Source organism: Polyodon spathula, chromosome 11 (genome assembly GCF_017654505.1).
Source record: "Polyodon spathula isolate WHYD16114869_AA chromosome 11, ASM1765450v1, whole genome shotgun sequence".
In the NCBI taxonomy this organism is placed as follows: Eukaryota; Metazoa; Chordata; class Actinopteri; order Acipenseriformes; family Polyodontidae; genus Polyodon; species Polyodon spathula.
Genome location: NC_054544.1, coordinates 32,554,403 through 32,575,663, shown reverse-complemented (window position 1 = coordinate 32,575,663; position 21,261 = coordinate 32,554,403). Strand labels below are relative to the sequence as shown.

At 37.7% G+C, this 21,261-nt stretch overlaps 1 protein-coding gene across 6 annotated transcripts in view; it reads left to right on the top strand.

Moving 5' to 3' along the window:
- Positions 1–104: 104 nt before the first annotated feature.
- LOC121322877 (Golgi integral membrane protein 4-like) overlaps positions 105–21,261 on the top strand; it is a 31,816-nt gene continuing 10,659 nt past the window's right edge. For 2 of the 6 annotated variants that reach the window (XM_041263355.1, XM_041263360.1), the window contains exons 1-7: positions 105–738; positions 12,813–12,887; positions 13,199–13,248; positions 13,933–13,986; positions 19,342–19,446; positions 20,449–20,599; positions 20,940–21,022. In XM_041263355.1, coding sequence (XP_041119289.1) covers positions 552–738; positions 12,813–12,887; positions 13,199–13,248; positions 13,933–13,986; positions 19,342–19,446; positions 20,449–20,599; positions 20,940–21,022 — 705 coding nt within the window. In that variant the 5' untranslated portion in view covers positions 105–551. The remainder of the gene's footprint in view (positions 739–12,812; positions 12,888–13,198; positions 13,249–13,932; positions 13,987–19,341; positions 19,447–20,448; positions 20,600–20,939; positions 21,023–21,261) is intronic. The other 4 variants (XM_041263356.1, XM_041263359.1, XM_041263357.1 and 1 more) reach the window with 3 other exon arrangements.

The window sequence follows — 21,261 nt, the reverse complement described above, 5'->3', positions numbered from 1 at the left end:
GGACATCCAGTAAGGACATACAGTTTCCAATAAGGCAGGGATAGGATAATCCACGATCTCGGTCTGGGTGGGACTTCCTTCACAATTTCTGTTGGACGTTTGCTACTTCTAGGTGACACGTAACTAAAGAACGAGGCACCAGGCAGGCAGGCCTTTTACAAAGAGCAGGAAAGATCACTAACTTGAACGTCTTTAGAGTTACAGAAGTTATTTTTTTCCTCACCCAAAGAGAAGGAAGTGAGATGGTTGCATCGGTGAATTCAGAAAGTAAAAACAATGAAGACGTGGAGTAATAAACTTGGAGATCTAGTTTATAGTTACCTGAGTTTGTAGTACAAACAGAAAACCATTTTGAGTTGAAGGCATCGCAGCTGTGTGTATGGGTTGAGACAAAAGTTACTGAGCAAAGCCAATACATTTACATAGCGGTATTTTTTTTACTTTTCCAGTACCTGTTGCGATGCATACATTTCGGTGCAATAATTGAAAAGGAAAGCTTGAAAAGTTTGGGATTTGTAGCCTGCGTGTCCAGGTTGTCGTAAAGAGTGAAGATGGGGAACGGAATATGTGCTAGAAGGCATAAGCGTATTTTTCAGTTTCTCGTGCTGCTGACTGTTATTTTTGGACTCATGTACGGGGCAATGGTATGCTACGAAATGCACAAACAGCTCAAAAGAACAGAGGCTATAGCTGCAAAATATCAACAGCACCAAGAATCATTATCTGCTCAACTACAAGGTATAGTATTGACTTATTACCGTTTAGTTTGGATCTTTCCTTATTATGATTTTAATTTTTTTGTGCGTGATTTTTCATCATGTCTTTAGAAAGGTGATAACCATGTGATTAGCACCATATTTACTTTTAATATAGTAAACAAAATATGTTTAACTGTGCCAGAAATACTACGTTTCCTAATACAAGGGCACGATTTTCTGCCTTTGTTTACCGAGGACGGATCCTGTTAATTTAACAAACAATTTATGTAAACATTGAGTTTGTAACTGATTTACTTTGGGTATCTACACCTACACTCTATAGTATGCAGTATTTATGCTGATTACACTGTGTAACAAAAAAATAAATAAATAAATAAATAAAAATAGTTCCTGGGCAGTAAGTGTTATTTCCTAATTGCTTATGCCTCAAAAGAATAGAACATGGCTATTATTCCCCACAAACTTTGCTTTTGTGACCAGGACAGTGATATTTCAAAATATCACTATTTCCAATGGGAAAATACAGTATAATTGTAAATCTCGAAAAACTACTCACTTCTATATCTTTTGTAGTCATCTTTGTATTACTTTAGTATAAATACATGTTAATTTGGATTCATATGTTGTTTTTTTCTGACCTTATGTGAACGAAAAGACACACATTTGCCCGTTTTCCCACTGGAAATAGTGATATTTTGAAATATCACTGTCCTGGTCACAAAAGCAAAGTTTGTGGGGAATAATAGCCATTTTCTATACTTTTGAGGCATAAGCAATTAGGAAATAACACTTACTACCCAGGAACAAAAATTGTGTTACATAGTGTTATGACAGTGCGGCCCCTAAACAATGCAAAAAGTGAAGTAAGGTATGCAAACAACATGCAAAGGCGTCTGTAAAAGAAATGCATTTGTTCCACATTAGCCAACATATTTCCAAGTTTTACTATTTAGTTCTAGAATAAAACATTCCCTCTTAGAGCTTACAGCAAAGACCAGTTCTGGCTTTTTATCTCACAGAAACATCTGGTAATAAATCATTAAGTGCGTTCCCATTCCCAATTCTCCCAGTTCACTTTATAAACAGTGGGGTTATGCTTTAATATTAGTTCCCCTGGGAATTAATGCACATTTACTGAGGAATGTGGGCTATTATAACACATCATATTTGACACAGTTTAATTTCTCTTGAATAAAATGACATTATAAAGCATATAGAAAAGTTGTACATTTGGTAGCCTTCATAAAATATGAAGCCCACATTTAAGCATTCTGTAGTTTCTATATTGCAAACTGTAAATGGACTTGCCATCTAAATATTGCTGTGTATTGAGCTAGCCCAATTGCAAATGCAGCTGTGTCAGGCATGAGTATTCCACTGTTGTTCCTTTAAGCAGGATGTGCTAATTATTTAGATAATGTTGTGCCAAACAGTATTATGTTAGTTGTTCATTTAACATGGATGAGGTAGTCAATTATTTCCAGGTCGTATTTGGATTTTGTCCAGTATTTTTTCTTATCTTTTTCTATTGCACAATTTCTGTTCATTGTGTCCACAAAGCATTCAGCTCATACACTTCTGTATGCATATAGCATGGTGCACCTGGCAGTGATTACAGAATTTCAGTTGTTAAATCCAGTTAAATCCTGTTCGGCACAACAGTCTGAATTTAGAGAGATTTCTGAATTATGCATCCCTTATAACCTTGTGTGTGTGTGTGTGCTATTTACTTCCTTGTGCATCCTGGTAGCTAACCCTATACATGTGATCAATACATTCTGATCCCATCAATGCACTTCTCTTCCTGCCTTCCAACTACTGCAAGGGTGCAATCCTAAATGGATCTTGAAAAAAAAAGTTTAAGTATAAACATTATTTTTTGAGTATGCCCTTTATCCTTTCTTGCATCATATTTTTACGTGTGTACTGCTTTTGTGGTCAAAAATAAAGTACTTGCAGATTGACTATGTTTCTAGTATATGTAATATACTGAATGATGGTGATTTATTCTTTGCTGTCAGGATGTCACTTTTTCAAGACCCCAGAGTGACATTTCAAGCCTGCCGTGAGTGCAGGATTGCTGGAGGGTTTAGTTAATACATTACACCACCTTCTTAGTCACCTCTAAACCTTGTCATTTAAAGATATTCATCAAGAAGTTTTTTGGTGTGTCCAGTGGCAATGGATTTTTTTTTCTAAAGTGGGGGTGCTGAAAGCCATTGAACAAAACTGTAACCCCTGTATATGATGGAAGCCATACAAAGACAGGGATGCTGCCACACCCCCAGCACCCCTAGTTCCACTGCTCTTGGGTGTGCCTGTAGGTTTTGTAGAAGTACAGAATCTAGAAGTAGGAATGGTAGATTGACCACTTTTAAGTGTAGTACAGAAAATAGGAGTGAAACCAAAATATTAGTTATATACACTACTACAAGTATAAGATAATGGCTGAGATGCAGATTGTAATCCTTAAAATTGGAGGATTGAAATAAGGTAAAACTGTCAAAGGGTTATAGCTACATCTGATGAATAGATGTCACGTGTGGTTTTGCACATGTTGCACAAAATATGTGTGTGTGTGTGTGTATATATATATATATATATATATATATATATATATATATATATATATATATATATATATATATATTATATTACATACACAGTAGACGCTTGTTATTAGATAATCATAATTTTTGTGTCGATGTCATGTCCGACAGGGGAGTGTCATTAAACATGTATTTTGTACATAAAAACACTTTCCGTAAAGCATTTCAAATGAAAAAATTAAATTCCTAGTTACTTGCCAAAGTACATTTATTTTCGTTACTTTTTAAAATGCAGGTTACACGTTTACAGATAAAATATTATTGTTATTATGAAGGAAACAATGCTCAACTGCACAGATAGATACTGAATAATAGCACACAATCAGCAAGCTTTGTACAGTGCGTACATTCACTTCACTTGCTCTTTTTTATGGCTACTCTTTTGTACGATCCTTATACAGCTGAATTTCCTTCTAGTTGCGATCACGGCAAAGTAAGCAGCTTTGTTTATTTATTTATTTATTGCACATTGCGGGAAATAAACGCTGGAATGATCAAGCACAGAACGAAGATGCCTTGTAAAACAAACTGATAAGCGCACTGCACAGACTTCTGTATGCATTTTTTGGCGATTAATGGGAGTTTTACGGTATCTGCATAAGGTCGACTGCTGAGGATGTGACGTCACAACGACATAAATGTTGCTGATACCATGTAGATTTGTAATGGTAAGGAAAGTGTTCCCAGGAAAATGTTGCTCGTAAGAGGCGGTTACTCTTACCAGATATTGCTACTAACACGCGTCTACTGTGTAAATATATAATATTTGTTAACGCAAAGAGCCAGCTATAATATATGGTACATAAATACAGTAGGTTAAACTTTTCATGTCTGTAGCTGCATTTCCTTGGTCGTTCCTTGTCTTCATGAGGTGAAGCTGCTGGTTGGGTAATGAAAGGAATGAAGGTGTTTAAGGCGTAGAGAACATCTCGCTCTGCAGGTGAACTTGGTCTGACAAGTATTAAAATGACAATACATGTTTGCTATGCAAATGGACGTGCTTTAGTAGCACTTTGGTTATAACCCCTTTTAAAAAACACCTGTTTTGTAGATCTGACAAGACCTTTTTGTACATCATGGGTAGTTGTCAGAGGTTTTTTTAATTGCACTCTAACTCTAAAGCAGAATTGTAGATCATTTTAGTTCTAATGTTTGTGAAAAAAAAACATTCCTTTCCACGTTTTAAACGGCAACCAAACCCATGTAAAAATGTACTTGTTGTAAATTGTATTTAAAATGTAAACAAACACATGCATCCCAAACATGTTGGCGTTCCTGTGTAACTTACCAGTTGTCTAAAATATTTTACAAACAATATTTGAGTTTGCTTTCAAAGTACTATGTTGCACAGCATCTATGTCTCGTATGATCCGTGAAGCCTCAACACGTGACCTCTATGAAACTGTTCTAGGCTAGTTGGGTTTCTTCAAGCAACGGGTTTTTTTTTTTTGTTACATGAAAAATAAAACATAAACTATCCCACCTTGCTGATCTGAATGTATTTGGTCATTGTATAATAATCCGTATAAACCCAGACATCTTTGTATTGCCACACTGCTGTGTCCAAAATCACTGTTATCGAGCATCTATTCCGTGCCAAAAAACATGACTTCTGCATGTACCTTTACATGTACTCTGAAACATACCGGCGCATGCCCAATGAAGTGTTGTATATGCTTTATATTACCTCCGTGTGGGATTACTGCTCTACTGAAACAAGTAAACAACAATTTCTGGTTTGTATTGTGTGTAGTTGTTGCCCCTCTTTGTGGTGGGGAAGTTTCAGATAGCAGTAAAATATCCGTAGTCCATACTGTAAGTTTTAAAGATTTAAAAACTATTATGCATATTAACTTGATTGCATCAGTTTATGGCTATACAGTAGTATATTGTAGTATATATATATATATATATATATATATATATATATATATATATATTTCGTGTTGATTTGTATCCATGGGTGTCAAAGCAAAATCCCCCTAAAAAGTATTTTAAATCCGCAACCAGTCAGAGTAACAATCAATGGAGAGAAAAAACTATGCACAACATTTTAATAAAACGTAAACAATACCAGTGCAGTTCTAAAATACAACATTTCCCCTTTTCATTCCTATCCAATAATTGTGTTTATATTACAAAATAGTTTTATGCAATGAAATGTGTAAAAATGGTTCCACTGCTCCCTGCATCCTCTTTAAAAACAAAACAAAAAATCCTGCAGAGGTCTCAGTATCCCATATAGCCCTGCACGCGTCTCTAGTAGCGACTAACTAATCTGTATCGGAGCATCTTACATGTTGACTCTCTGCCAAGAATTTGGACAAGTAAAACACATGCTCAGAAATTTGCATTAATTGCAATTACGATACCTGTACCTTGTGTACCAGCACACCAGGGTTTAGCTGTCAGAACAGAGTACAGACCAGCAAATGCTTTCGTCGGATCATCTAAAACATTGGTTCTCAGTCCTGGTTCTGGGGGACACTGCCCTGCTGGTTTTTGTTCCAGCCAAGCACTCAATTACATAACTGAACCCTTAATTGAACTAATAACTTGCCTGATCTGAGCTTTTTAATTTTTTTAAACAGCTGGAGATTTCACTTTAGGTATAAAATTGTATAATGAACATAAATTGTTAAACTTTTTATAAGCTACTCTATTTAAAAAGCTCAGATTAGGCAAATTATTAGTTCAGTTAAGGGTTCAATTATGTAATTGAGTGCTTGGTTGGAACAAAAACGAGCAGGGCAGTGTTCTCCCAGGACTAGGGTTGACAATCACTGATCTAAAACATGACAATTTAAGTGGACGCTCCTGAGAATTAAGACTTTGATTTGGAAAGGGCACGAGTCATTTTTTGACTAGGGTACTAAAATGAAAATTTAAAGAACCTTTAAAACAGCAAAACTGTAAACAGTTATGATGTTGACAGCTACCCACAGAGACATTGGTACATGTTCTTCAACACTGATTTTTACGGTGTGAATGAGGGATTTTCAAAAGAAAACGTTTCATGGTAAACTTGTCTGTCTAGTTCTACTGTCATTTATACTGTGTACTGTTTTGCATGTTAACTTAATCTGAAATAGTTACGTTGGAAGGTAATGGTATGCTTTTTGCAAATGCACATTTTTAAAGGCTAGCATGACCTCTGCATGTCTAATGGTCACGAAAATTAATTGTGTTATCGGAGTATCCTAAAAATTACTTTATTTACTTTGTTTTCTTGCTATCTTACTTTAGAAAATAATTGTCAAACATCAAAAGGCATTGTAGCTCTGTCGATACAGTATTTGTAATTCTAGCTCTTAACTCCTGCACAGATCCAATCCCATCAGCAAACACTTGCAGGAGGCAGGGCAGAGAAGGTGAGCTCAATCGTGTGCAGATTCAGTGAGTCAGACCTGAGGGGAGCAGAGAAGCTCTGCACTTAATGCAAAATTTAATTGCCAATTTCCAAACTCTAATAAAAAATAAAAACTTTTCTTTGCTTAAACCCTTTACACAAAAACGATGCACAGGCTTGACTATCAATAGTTGTCAAACAATACGATGCCTCGATAAATCAATGCATCACCTTAGCCAGATTGACAGACGACAGCAAGATTTTATTAATGCTTTGCTACAAAAGTGCAGGTCCAGTCTGCTGTAAGAGGAAGAAGTTGAGTTAGTCTCTGTTAGAAAACAGCGGCTATTTGTTGTTACAGCAAAGTTCAGTGTCAGACAGACAGATTCAGTAAATGATCCATAGTCCTAGTCAAAGCTGTACAATTTCTTGCTTAGTTTTCTTGTTAGGACTTTCTCTTTTAATGTGGGGTGTGTGTGTGCTTCTTTTTTAGCTTATCAATTAGTGTAACAGTACTACAAAAAAGGAAACGTAAGAAGAATTTTATTGTTCTCTTAAACACATTCAGTAAAGTAATTATTATACACCAGATCACAGAGATTTTCAGTTTTATGTGGACTGTGTTTGCTAGAGTACAGCAGTTCTACGTAAAATAACCTTTGCTTAGACATGTGCTTGATAGATTGAGTGGGAACGCAGTGTTGCAGATTGTACTGAATGAATTGCATGATGCAAAAAGGGCCTGTTTCTTCTGTATAGTATTACAAGAAGACTTGGAAATGTACTGCACATGTTCCTCGTACAAGAGATTTGCATGCACAGTTTAGTTGTGCCATGTTTAGATTATTAAAATAGACTCGGAAGTATTCAAACAAACTGAACCCCATGAGAGCAATGCATACCCATTGTGCAGCGTTGAGAACAGCAAGTCTTATTGCTTTTACTGTACCTGCAACAAAACATAATCACAGTGTCATTTAGTGGTATGTTCACCCTCCTACTGGAGTGATGTATGTTATTGGCATACTCAGAACATCATTAACTATTGTTCTCAGTTGAGCATTCAGCTGTATCAGATTATTTGACTCTGTTTACACAGAAACACAATGTCCCATTTACACTTTTGCTTGGTTTGGAACTGTCCTGACAATGGCATGAGCACACACTGTACAATATATTTGCTGTGTAAATTGTGAAGTAAAACTTTGAATATGATCGGCTTAATATCAGGTTACTTACTTTTAGTTTTCTTTTGCACCTGCCCAAAGTAAATAATTAATGCATGAATCAGGATATGATGTGGGTCATATCTTAGACTTAGGCACGTTCTTATGTTTACTGAATGTGTCTGTATTTGCATAAGACAGTAGTTTAATGCTATCTATATGGCACTCTTGAAAGCTTATGGCATTTATCCTGTCTTTTACTGTTTGATAATGAGATCTGTTTTCTATGAGAGCTTAATTATTCTTTTCAATTTAGCTGAGTTCCCGCTGAGTATAAAGTAGCCACTATACTGCCTTGCTGATTTGAGAAGGTAGAGTGTACAGTAAGAGCATCTTGTTGATTCCCAGTATGAGATGCCACAGTTACGGTACATTTATGGCTGTTGTACTCAGAGTAGTTACAGAATGTCTTAAGTCTTCGAGGCACAGTCTGCAAACCTTATGGACACTAAGTCGGGGGCGGGGGGGGTGAGTTACGGTGAGAAAGCCTTGGAGCATTATTGTGGGTTGTAGAGAGGATAGCTTAGACACAGCACTGTTTCAAAAGAAACATTTATTAGTTTACTGGAATAATGTAAAATACGCCTCCTTGTTTTAAGAGATTATTTTATTTATTTTTAATTTTTTTTCATTAAGTACTTTTAGTAATTTTAGGGTAAAAGTGCTTTCTTTCTTTCTTTTTTTATTTATTTATTTTAAGTCCTTAGGGTGGTTAATTTGCATTCTGCAGCCCTGCTTGTACACCTGCAACTGAAGGAATAACAGAACTATTTCAATTTTGGTGGGAACATATAGCACTAGATTCTGTTTAGAAGACATTTTACAGCCAGTGGTGTTGAACATCCAAGCTATTCATTGTCAGGTCACGCGGTGTATGATTCTAAATGTTTGCGCTACAGTGCCCTTCAAAAACATGACTGTTCAAGGGTTATTGCTGTGTTTTTTTTTATTTTATTTTTAGTGAACTGTGATCTAAAGTCAAATCTCTTAAAGAAGCAATGGGGCAGCTGGCATTGTCTGCCAGTTAAATGACTGCAGGAAGTGTTAAACCTCAAAAACCAAAGGCAAGTATGCAAAAGATGAGCCCTGTTAACAAGCTGCCATTGTCTGCTGTGAAGTACGAGTACGAAAATGTGGTGGGAGGCTTAAATGTAGCTAAAAGGTAGCTGAATGGAAACCTCAGTCCTTGGTGTCTTTATAATTCTTCTGTGCAGTACCTGGTTCTGTTTCCCTGTGCCTCACTGATGATTTTCTTGTCAAGGAGTGCGCTTTTTTTATTAGAATCAAACCATCTACCAAAACAACAGACACATTAATCTCAATTAGCAAAGGTAGAAAGCGATTGAAGCATTCTCCTCTACCTGGCTCGTCTGTCTTGAAAGTCTGCTGCATTTGGAGACCAAAACAGGTAACATTATACCCCAGCAGCATCTAACCCAAACCCGATATTTTTCATTAGTCATAATGCTTTCTTGTTTGTATTGCTTCCAGCATAACAATAACTACATTGTTTTCTCCCGATAGACTTGTTGAGCATACTGACATTCCATTAAAACCGCTGCTACCTGGGTAGTTTGCACCAAATTTCTTTTTAGATTCCTTAAATATGGAACAAAGTTTCTTCATCTCGACCAGCCACTTTCATCTAATGTTCACTAGATAGTGCTGAAGCTTGCTACCATGAAGACAGCTGGGCTGATTGAGCTCATGTTACATATCTACTGTATGGCTGGTAGATAGAAGTGCGGTACGGCTTCTGAACTCAGTGCTGTTAATAATTTCCATTAATCAGCTAAGGTTTTGAAGTTCAGGAATTAAGGAGGCTCATTGATAAGATACATTTTAATTTTCCAACACGTCTAGCTGCAGTCATAAAACCTGCCTGGATGCTTGAACGGTGATCAAACCTGCTTGTTTAATTTCATTTGGTTCCCTTCACCCGAACTGAGCTGGTTTCAGGGCCACATACAGTGTTAGCGTCATAGGGTCCACTTTCAGAAGAACTGCTTTGTACATCCCTAATGTTACCATAGTCTGAAAACAGAAGCAGATTTGGGGCATGATAAATGCATTCCTATTGAGACATGCCTATTTAATATATACAGGAAAGCTTTTTCATACTATTGGAGCATACAGGCAAATACTTATGGAATAGTTTATTGAGGTCAAATGTAATTAGAAAGGTAATTCAGCCAAGTAATCATGCAGCTACCTTGGCTAAGAAGATTCACAGATAGGGCAGAGAAAACAATGCAACTCAGTCCAATGTTAAGTAGAATTAAAACCAAGGGATGCACCGTTTGTTTGCATGCCCTTTGAGTCAAGGAAGACAGAATGTTAACCTGACATTTTACTAGGATAGCAGTAAAGGTTTTCTGCTACTTTTTTGTTTTGAACTCCAAATGCTCAATGCTTCCATCCCTGTTAAAGGGCACTGGATGTTAATTTTCTTGTGTAAAAAGCAGTGCACTTGTTCAAATCCTGAATGAAACACAAAAACTAGTTTTTTTTTATGTATTTGTATCTGGTTTTCCATTAACAGGAAGCTGTTTGATGAGAGATAACAACTGGCAAGCTTCCAAGCTTTATTCAGAGTTTCACTGAGGTCATGGACAGCAGACTAGATATGAGATTATAATAGTTCCTGTGCTTGTCAAGCTTTAAAGACTTTTTTTATTATTATTATTATTATTATTATTATATTATTATTATTATTATTATTATTATTATTGTTAACAGTACTAATGACTTTAATCATAGATCCTTTTCAACTTTTTGTGGATATAGATTTTTTCCAGGATTCAAAATTCAGTGGAATCACTTGCCAAAAAAAATAATAATAAAAGACTGGTAACCGACTAGTACTTTATTGTACCCTTTGCATGACTTTCCAGAACTAGCAAAAACAAATGATTGAGACACTTCTTCAAACATAGCCACATATCTCTCCAAGAAGAATTTCATGTAAAAAAGGTTGGTTGAATCTGGGCCACAAGATTGCCAAATAAAACTAAGACGCTGGCACTAACTCGCTGAAAGTGAATCGTCTTGTTTGCATTCATGAGTAGTTTCAGTTTTAGGGAAGTGTGGGGCTATTTAGCAGCGTCACTGAATTGCCATTTGTCTATGGCATGCACTGAAGACCACCAGCCAGGACAGCGCCTGTTTAAACTCAAAACCTGACAGACACTTTGACTGGCTGCTGCATACAGGTCGATTTACTTTGTTTGCCTATGTACAACAATATAACATGTTCTTTGTAACATGCTGTGCCTAGGATTTTATTTAATTATGTATTAAGCCTTAAAGATATCTGTTAACAAAATGTTTAGTCAAAGAAGTTTCTTTTAGTGTTGCTGCATATCTTGCAGTTCATTGTTTTATAGTTTAAAGATCTAATCTTTAAATCTCAAACTAATTACAGCATATCATACTGAGGTAATCCTTTCATTGAATCTCACTGAGTGCCAATTTAATTATTGCTAACTTATCTTCCTTGTAATACCAGCATTGATAGGGGTTTAGAGATGGAAAGTCCTCTTGTAGTGGGGCTGTCACGAGAAAGGGTGCAAGAAAGACTCAGGCAGGTAGAATTTATTTAAAGCTTAACCAAGTTCACAGTGCATTTTCTGTGCCTGCCCTTAATCTAATTTATTGAAGTGACATAGATGAGAAATACTGTGGCTGCTGGGTATTGTGAGGAGTTGTTTGATACATAGCTAGCTGTTAGTGGCCTGAGGAATAGTCATTACATCCCTGTTATTTTGTTGCTCAGGCTCCTGATGCATTAGTTCATGACTGATGTCCTTGACTCAAGTGGATAAATAATGAACCAGAGACGGTTGACAAGAACAGATTAGCAATGCCGTCTCTATGTGCAGCTGGGAGCCCTTTCAGATTAATCATGAACCACGGCGAGGACCACGCAGAGGATGTGATTTAGAGAAATTAAGACTCCGGATTTAATTCCAGGGTGTTGAGGTTTTTTTTTTTTTTTTTTGACAAAGGTCAGTGTCAAGGTGAGAAACCTGGATAGCCAGTTTTACCTTGTCTTGCTTTGAAATACTGTATTGCTTACCCAACTGGAGTGAATGCCAACCAAGCACAAAAATCGCAAATACTGCTCCTACATTTCTTTTTCCAAATTAAGAGAAGAAAACATATTGGCCCAGTGTTTCTAAAATCAACTTTTTAGAAACTCATTATAAGGGCTCCTACATAATTTAATTTTAGAAACACTTTTGATTCTATGCTATTTTTTTTTTTTTTAAATGTGTGTAATTTCAATAAAGCATTTCCATATTGGATCAGAATCTGTTCATTACAGCACACTAGTGCAGTATGCTGACTCTGTGTCAGATGGACAGTGCATTTTCAGGGCCTGTTCTGTGTTGACTGCTAAAGTTTATGTGAGTGAGGGAGGATTGCAGATGGCTGTCAGATGTTGCTGTGGTGAGCCTGCTTACTCTGTGTCCCTCCCTCCCCATCAGGAATGAACTGTTTGGCAGTAATCCCCTAGTAAATTAGAGGGAGGGTGAATTACATGTAAAAACATATATATGTGTGTGTGTGTGTATATATATATATATATATATATATATATATATATATATATATATATATATATATATATATAATGTGTGTGTGTTTTTGTCTAACTTCATGGTATGATGGTCAAATTGACCCTCAAAGTATACAAACTGCATGTGGGAGTCTAGTAGAGATTTAGTTTGGATCCTTCATTATTCACCTCTATACATTGTGTGGTGGGAGATGTCTAGTTAGCTATTGTCTGCCCTTTAGAAATATCCTCAGATGTGCTTTCAAACAAAGCAATTCCCTTACAGATCATGTGTGTGTATATGAAATACACAGACACAGTATTTTATTTGTTTTTCTTCCCCAACAGTTGTATATGAACACAGATCAAGATTAGAAAAGTCATTGCAAAAAGAAAGGCTTGAGCACAAAAAGGCTAAAGAAGGTAATGTGACTGTTTCCACTGCAGCTGTTCTGTCTAAAACCTAAAAGGTTACATATGTGAATTGTATTAGTAATACTAAATTACCACCATACACTCCATATATCTGGCAAGAAATGCTAGAACAGCTCAAATAGCAAATACGAAAGATCTTTGTGAGCATGGATACACTTTGCATGGCTGTGACCAATGCCTTGGATTTCATAAACCCAGTTTCCGCTTTGCTGCTTTTTAGACCTGCATTTCTTCTGTCTAGAATGAATTTATTTATTTTTTTGTCCTTGATGTTTTAACTCGTTTTTCTTGAATTAAAGATTTCCTTGTATACAAGTTGGAAGCACAGCAGTCGCTAAATAAAGATAAGGTGAGTCTTTTTTTGTATACTGGGATGTACATCGTTACAGATCATCTTGATAATGAGGAAAGAGTTGAAAGTCAGTGGAAGCCAGTCTGCATGAAACCATAATCAAACAATTGTCAGCCGTGCAAGCCACTGGTGAAGATTCCTCTAGGTGTCCAAAATGATAAACCACTTTGGCTCTGTTGTGTAACTGCTTTCTTGATATATATGAACTTATATATATGAACTTTATATAAAACAAAAGTGGTATACCACTACACATCTCCCTGGGTGCCAGATATCATAGATTTCACTGCTTTGATTAAGTGTGGGGAAAAACTTTTTGCATCTGTCAAGCAAAAGTCTTTTGCCAAACAGCAATGATCAAGTAATGCTGACTTAGGGCATGGCTGCCTGAAAATGTGCTACCATTAGCAAAAAAAATCCCTAAAAACCTGTCAGTATTTTTTATATTACTTAGGCAGGCTGTAATTTTCAGCTCTGACTAAATTACACGGAAGATGGAATACAGATATTAATCAATAGCTTTCCGCAGACTGTATGAGACTTAAAATATGTTTTCAGTTTTCAGGGTCAGAGGTTTGTTTTTGCTTATTTAATGTGCATGACAAATAGTCAGTTTCATGATGGATTTCACAGCTTGTTTGTAAAATATGAACTTTGTTTATTTGTTTCTTTTGTTTACAGCAAGATTCCACAAGCAGGTTTAATTCCCTGAATGTGCAACACGAAATGTTAAAGGTTGGTAAATGTTGGGTGCAAAACAAAATGTGAAAAATCTGTCAGCTAAATGGTATTATTTCAAATATATATTAATGATTAGACTGTTTTAAGATGTGGTATGCAAGTGGCTGTGCTGCTATCATTTATGTCCCTTCTGTCAGCTGTGATTTTTTCTTTTAGTAATACACCCACCCCTTGTTATATCGCCCCTCGCTATACTGTGGATTCTGATATATCGCGGTCCTGGAGCTGGATCCCCATTTTTACAGTCTAACTGCGCATGCCTTAGCTGCAATATATATATATATATATAGACAATTTCACTTATAATTACTGTAGATTTTATGTTGTACTGCACATCACAAACTAAGATATACAGAACAATTAAAAACAAAGCATTAGTATTGCACAATAACACAAAGCAAATAAATATCTACTTGCTGAAGTTTTTTTTTTTTTTTTTAAGCAATGCACTAGCAAAAGTCACAGGGCAGTGATGTCGACTCCCTAGCAACAAGCCTCCTATGTTGTGAATGGATTCTTTCAATGCAGCGGTTTGAGCATTTTGAGAAAGGAGAGGAAGATTCATGAAATTAATTGGAGACTTAAGTTGATGAACTTAACTTTTTGTACGAAAAATTAGAAAGTGGAAGGCGTCGAGGATTTATATTGGACCCTGACAATCCTGATATAACGAGGGAGTGGTTGTACAGTATTTGTGATTAGCCTATTTGTTTTTCTATGGGTCTCTCGTTATATCACGGCCCTCTCTTTCTCTGTCTCTCGACTTTGACTTTTAAGATCCTTTATTAAATCATTGCAATTAAAATCCATTAAATAACAATAAGGTAAAACACAACATAATTAAGATACTTGCTGGCTCCAGGGAAACCTCCCCAGGCAACAGCATAAAATCCTAAAAAAAACATCATGTTCTCCTTTTAAAAACAGATTTTAACAAAATAAAAGGATCATAAAATGTAAATAAAAACAAAAATCCTCTATTTAAAAAAAATCTAAGCAGTTATTTTCCAGATTAAACCCAAAGCAAAAACCTTGTAAAACAATAAAACCAAATAAAATTAAAACTAGAAGTTAACCAGCAGCTCTCCCTCCTCACTCAATGAGCACAAGGCGTCTCCCACACACCACCTCTCCTGAAAGCCCTCCTGGTTACTGACTATTTTAAACTAATTAAAATCCACCATTACCCAGCTAACTACTAAAATACGAAAAAGTCTGATAACATCTGTTAGTCCTACCTCTAAAATCTTATTTTTCCTGGATTTTAACATGGCCAATTTTGCCTGCCCTAAAATAGTTAATTAAAACACTCCTATTCCTTGTTTCAAGACTATAGGGGAACCCAAAAATAAAAATCTTCTTGCAAAAAGTCACCCCAAGAGCTTGCAGGAGCCCCTGCAGGAGGTGAAAGAATGATCCCACCTGACACAGTCACTGAACATGTGGAACACTGCCTCCTGCTCCCCACTGAAACAGCACTCAGCCCTGATGCTGAGGTCCACTCTGGAGGAACCTGCCAGTAGACACAGCACAGTGCAGGATCCTCCATTGCAGGTCCCCTGCTCTCTTGGTGAGGGGCTATTTATACAACACCCTCCATACCGACTCACTCTTCCGCTACCTATAAATGGCTTCTCCATTTTGTGTCCACAGTCCCTTTCTCGCTCCATCCCCGTCCTCTTCTTCACCTAAATCTGGGGATAAAAAAACTGTAGGGAAAAAGAGGTCCACTCCCTGATCAAACCCCCAGCTAGCCCCTCCTCAAGCCTCCTTGAGCTTTGGGAAGAGAGAGTTCTTCAGCTAATTTATCATTCTCTCAGTCAGCATTTCCGAGTGCCAGCCCAGCCGCCTGGCCAGGTGAACTGCTGAGATCAAACAGGGGTGGCCTCAGTCAAATGAACCAGTCGGGTTACTCCAGCCTTAGCAAAACTGGCTCACAGCACCCCCAACTGAAAAAACTGAATGGGGAAAATGGTGATTAAAGAATAGGGGCTCCTTTAATAAAGACTGCCCTATCACTGACCCCTCCTCCCTATCCACTCTTACTGTTTGCGACATTTTAAAAATATTAATATAAAAAGAGGGGAGACCTGTCTTATCTAACCTGACAAAATCAATTAAAAACAAGTTCTGATCTAGCCCCATTCCTCCTACTCTTCTCAGAAAATAAAAGGCTATCTCTCTCCAGTGAGCACCTTCCTCAGCGTACAAGAGCCTTTTCACTGCCTGCAGTCTGAAGGCTGCCATCCTGCTGGCACTGCTGACCAGGCCTTGCCCCTCTTCATCAGTGGGGAGGTACAGAACTGCCGGCCTCAGCCAGTATTTTCTAAATCTCCTCTGCCATTCCCAATGGAGAGTCCAGACATGCCAGCTTGTGCCATAACATGGAGGCCACCAAATTATTGATGACCAGGATCCTCCCCTTGAATGACAGCTAAGGCAGCAGCCCCTGCCAGCTGTGCAGATGCCCCTCACCTTATCCACCAGGCCCTCCCAGTTCCTCTGCATGAACAGCTCTGTCCCAAATAACACACCTCGGCTCCCCCAGTCCTATCCCACTGCAGGGCCTTTTGGCAGCGTGGGGGGCCCCACCTCCTGCGATGCAATTCGTCCCCTTGACATTAAAATTCCACGCTACCTCAATAACTAAATTAGGGTCATTTTGTAAAATAAATGCTTGCTTTCTAAAAGACAAAACATGTTTCACACTGGGATTTTTACAACCAAGAGCGATTCTCTTAATGGGATACATTAATTTTCCATATCTTGATAACTCTTTTTCCTGTAACTCGTTTCTTAAGAAGGGGGGGACATTAGACAGTATTACTTTGGTTACGAGTGTTACTAAAGGTGAAACTTCAATAAAAGACCCCTGCACACTAAACTCTCCTCCAACTTATTTGCCAAATCCACATCAGTTAAAAAAAATGATTAGAGCTTTATTCATCCTCGAAGCTGATTTTATTTTGTCAAAACCCACAACCTCTCCTACTGCCACCAGGCAATCCTCCACCGACACCCCGATATCAGGCACACAGCGGCAGCCATGCTGGCGAGTCAATACCCCCCCTCCCCCCAAACTACACGCTGTATCTGTGATTTTTTTTTGCTGATCTACGATATGCGATTTTGCTGATCTATCTATATATAAATAAATTGCAAAAGCTTAGACTCTTCTGAATCATAACTCTTGCGCTCCACTCACCACAGAGAGAGAGAGAGAGAATTTTTATTGGACCCCGACACCCGCGATATATTGAGCGGGTGGTATATTATAAATAAATGAACTGATATGAGGGCATATAGTGGCTCTCAAAAGTATTCACCCCACTTTGACTTCTCCACATTTTATTGTGTTAATTAGGAGTTTTTTCCACTGATCAACACAGAGTCCGTAATGTCAGTGAAAAATAAAATCTACAAATTGTCCTAAATTAATTACAAATGTAAAACAGAAAATAATTGATTGCATAAGTATTCACCCCCTTTGCTATGACACACCTAAATAAGCTCTGGTGCAACCAATTGTCTTTAGAAGTCACATAATTAGTTGAATGGAGTCCACCTGTGTGCAATTAAGGTGTTTCACATGATTTCAGGTTAAATACACCTGTCTCTGGGAGGTCCCACAGTTGGTTAGTACATTTCCTAACAAAAACTACATCATGAAGATGAGGGAACATTCAAGCCTAACACCTAACATCCTGAGAACACCATCCCTACCATGTAGCATGGTGGTGGCAGCATCATGCTATGGGGATGCTTAGAGGGCAAAGAGGGCAAAATGGATGCAGCAAAGTACAGAGAAATCCTGGAGGAAAACCTGCTGAAGTCTGCAAGAGACCTGGGACTTGCTGGAATATGAATCTTCTCCCAGGACAATGATCCCAAACATACATCCAAAGCCACACTGGAGTGGCTTAAAAACAAAAAGGTCAATGTCCTGGAGTGGCCCAGTCAAAGCCCGGACGTCAATCAAATTGAGAATATGTGGAAAGAGTTAAATTGCTGTTCACCAAAGGTCCCCATCCAACTTTATGGAGCTTGATCAATTTTGCAAAGAAGAATGGGCAAATAGAGATAGAGACTTATCCAAATAAACTCATGGCTGTAATTGCTGCCAAAGGTGCCCCTTCTAACAAATATTGACTCAAGGGGGTGAATACTTATGCAATCAATTATTTTATGATTTGTATTTGTAATTAATTTAAAACAATTTGTAGATTTTAAAGTGAATATTTTGGAAAGCCACTGTAAAACTTTAGAGAGAGAGAGCGAGCAAGCAGGCACTCTTCTCGGTCTCACTCATGCTTGCCTCTCTGTGAGGCACCAGTATAAATCAGTACCCAGCACTGGTGTGGATATGGGCACTAGTGCACTTGCCATTAGGCTGAGAGAACACATTCTATTGAGATGACTTTGATGTATTAGAAGCCTGGTCAGGATTAACATGTAACCTAGAAGTGAAGGCTTTTGCATTATGTTGTCAATCCTCCAGACCTACTCCTGCTTAGCCCTCCCTCTTTGGAACTTTAAGGAATTGATTTTACCATGTGCACACACATCTGCAGAAGCATCAGTACTTTAAAATACATTGGTCACCATTCATGTTCTATAGAGACCATTTGATTAAGCTTGTGTTAGGTGGTCACCTGATCACAATAGACCCAATTGGTTGATTTTTCTGCATTCCTTGTGCATGTAAACATTCAATAACTGGCAGCTGACTAAGAGTCATGCCCGCTTATCCCTTCTGATCGTATCTGATGTTGCAATAATAGCACTAGACACATCAACTGCAGTGACAAATAGGTTGCCATGCTATTCACTAATTGGTATTGGTAATGGAAAACCTATGCCCATTTGTCTAGGTGCCAATATTCCGAAATCAGTAAATCTAATTATATTGGGGATGAATACACTGGTGAGTGATGGCAACATATTTTATTCCTAGAATCTTAACTTTAATCTGCGTTACACAGTGTGTTTCCTTGCAGTTTTGTATAGATCTTGTGCTGTAAATTAGACAGCATCAGTTTTATTAATGACAAACGTAAAACTGTGGTGTTATTTTAGTAGGTTATAGTTACAGCTACATAAGTTGTTGAGTACATTACAATTAGCAGCCCCTGGAGATTAAACTGACTTTACAGAGTTATCTCAAAGTAATGTTATGTTAGTAAAGAAGGTTTAAAGTATATTCCAATGTTTCAAGGGAATGGCACATGGGAATAAGGAGGTCATCATTCAAAAATGGATTGTTTCAGTTAAATTGAAGGGCAATGCGTATTACAATTGGCACATTGTGTTCACAAGAGAAAACAAAAACATCTTGTTGTGCTCTTTTAGTTAGACCAAGCCAGGAGGGGGGGAAGAAAGAAAGAAAGAACAAAAGAACTCTGCTCTGTCCGGGCACTCGAGTTTCAATGCTTTGACACTTCAGAATGCAAGGAGGTAACTGAAGCTGACAGTTTGATAACTATCAGCAAAGGACTGTAGTTACATTAATGCCAGTGTTTTGAGCGCTTTTCAAACCCTGAGAATATAAAGGTTTTCAAATTGCTTGGAGATTAGATTCAGCTCTCAGTGGCTTCTTAATGGGTCCCCCCCCCCCCATTTTGTGCTACTTTGAAACTTTTGAGTAGAAGTGTGCCAGAATAGCATGATAAATAAAATAGAAGATATCAAGGCAGGTCAGGACTGAAGCACACCTCTGGTATCTCAGTGAAATGGTGTAGGAATTTTGTAGTCAAAGGGTGGCAGCTTTGGGTTTTTGCCCTGTGTTTCTTTCAAATTTACATGTAGCCAAGAAAAGTGGGTATTTGTGGGGGCAGTATCTCCAGTTTTAATACAGGTAGAGCTTTTATCTAACAAGAGGGCGGAAGGGTTTGGTCTGGCACTTTACTGGTTTTCAGCTTAGTTAAACTTGCCCCGATATACAGTACATGCTCTGCCTGTAATGAGCAGATGTTTCCAGATATTTACTTTATTTTCCTGTCCCCTCTGTTATCGCGCTACACACAATTGAGACCCAGTCAGTCCTGGAAAATCGATCAATGTAACTTTTCTGATTATCTGGAATGCGTGCATCAAACAATAGAAATAATTGAATTTATTTTCTTTTCATTGTTCCAATGCAGAGCAGCCCATGATTCTCTTTTGACCCTGTTTTTGTTTAGTTGTTTTTCATTTCAAACCACCTCACTGCTATCGTGTAACAGTATGGCCCGAGGAGATGTGTGTGCGAGTTGTGTTGTATTGCCACTTCTCCGTTGTGCTGTGGGGTGAAACTGAGTGACATCCCACAATGACACACACCCTGTCATGCTACAGTATATTGCATCCAGCACAGAAATAATACTTAATGTGGAGCAGAGGGCACCTTTTTATTGTGTTTGAAAGCATGAGCCTGGTAATTGCAATGTCGTTTACAATTGGGGAATATTTGACTTGCAGAATCAACACGACGAACTAAAGAAACGGTACTATGGTCTTCATGAAGAGCATCAGCTGCTGAGAGAGGACCACAACAGAGCATTAACTGAACACAAAGATAAATATGATAACCTGCAGCAAGAAAAGGAGATTGAGATCTCTAAACTGAAAGGTACCTGTCAGGTTCCTGTTCTCATTTAAATCATAAGCTGTGTGAGCATAGAATGCCAACAGCAATATGTACTGTATTACCTTCCACTGGGGAAAATGTTTAAATTAGTAGTATTAGTTTAATATTAAGTAGTCATTTTATACGCTTTTTTCCAAATCCACTTACGGAGACTAGGGGGTGAACTATGCATCAACAGCTGCTGCTGCAGAGTCACTTACAATAGGGCCTTCGTTTTTACATCTCATCCAAAGGACGGATTTAGCCTAGTAAATTGAAAGCCTTTTGCATTTGTGAGTGCAGTTTTCAAATGGTGAAAATAATGGAATTTATTTTCTGTCAGAAAACATCTATAACCTTCATGAAGAGAATAAGCTTATAAGAAAAGCTCACCAAGATGTACATACTCAGCTCCAGGATGTCAAGGTAAATGTGTGTGTACAGTAATGCAGTGTGTTGTTGCAGAGCAGGGCTTCTCAAACTCGGTCCTGGGGACCCCCTGTGGCTGCTGGTTTTCATTCTAACTGAGCTCTCAATTACTTAACTAGACCCTTAATTGAACTGATAATTTGCTTAATTAGACGTGTACTTGTTTTCGGCTCTTAAACAGTTGCAGTTCAAGTTACTTATCAAATGTTATAGCTGTTCAAGAGCTGAAAACAAGC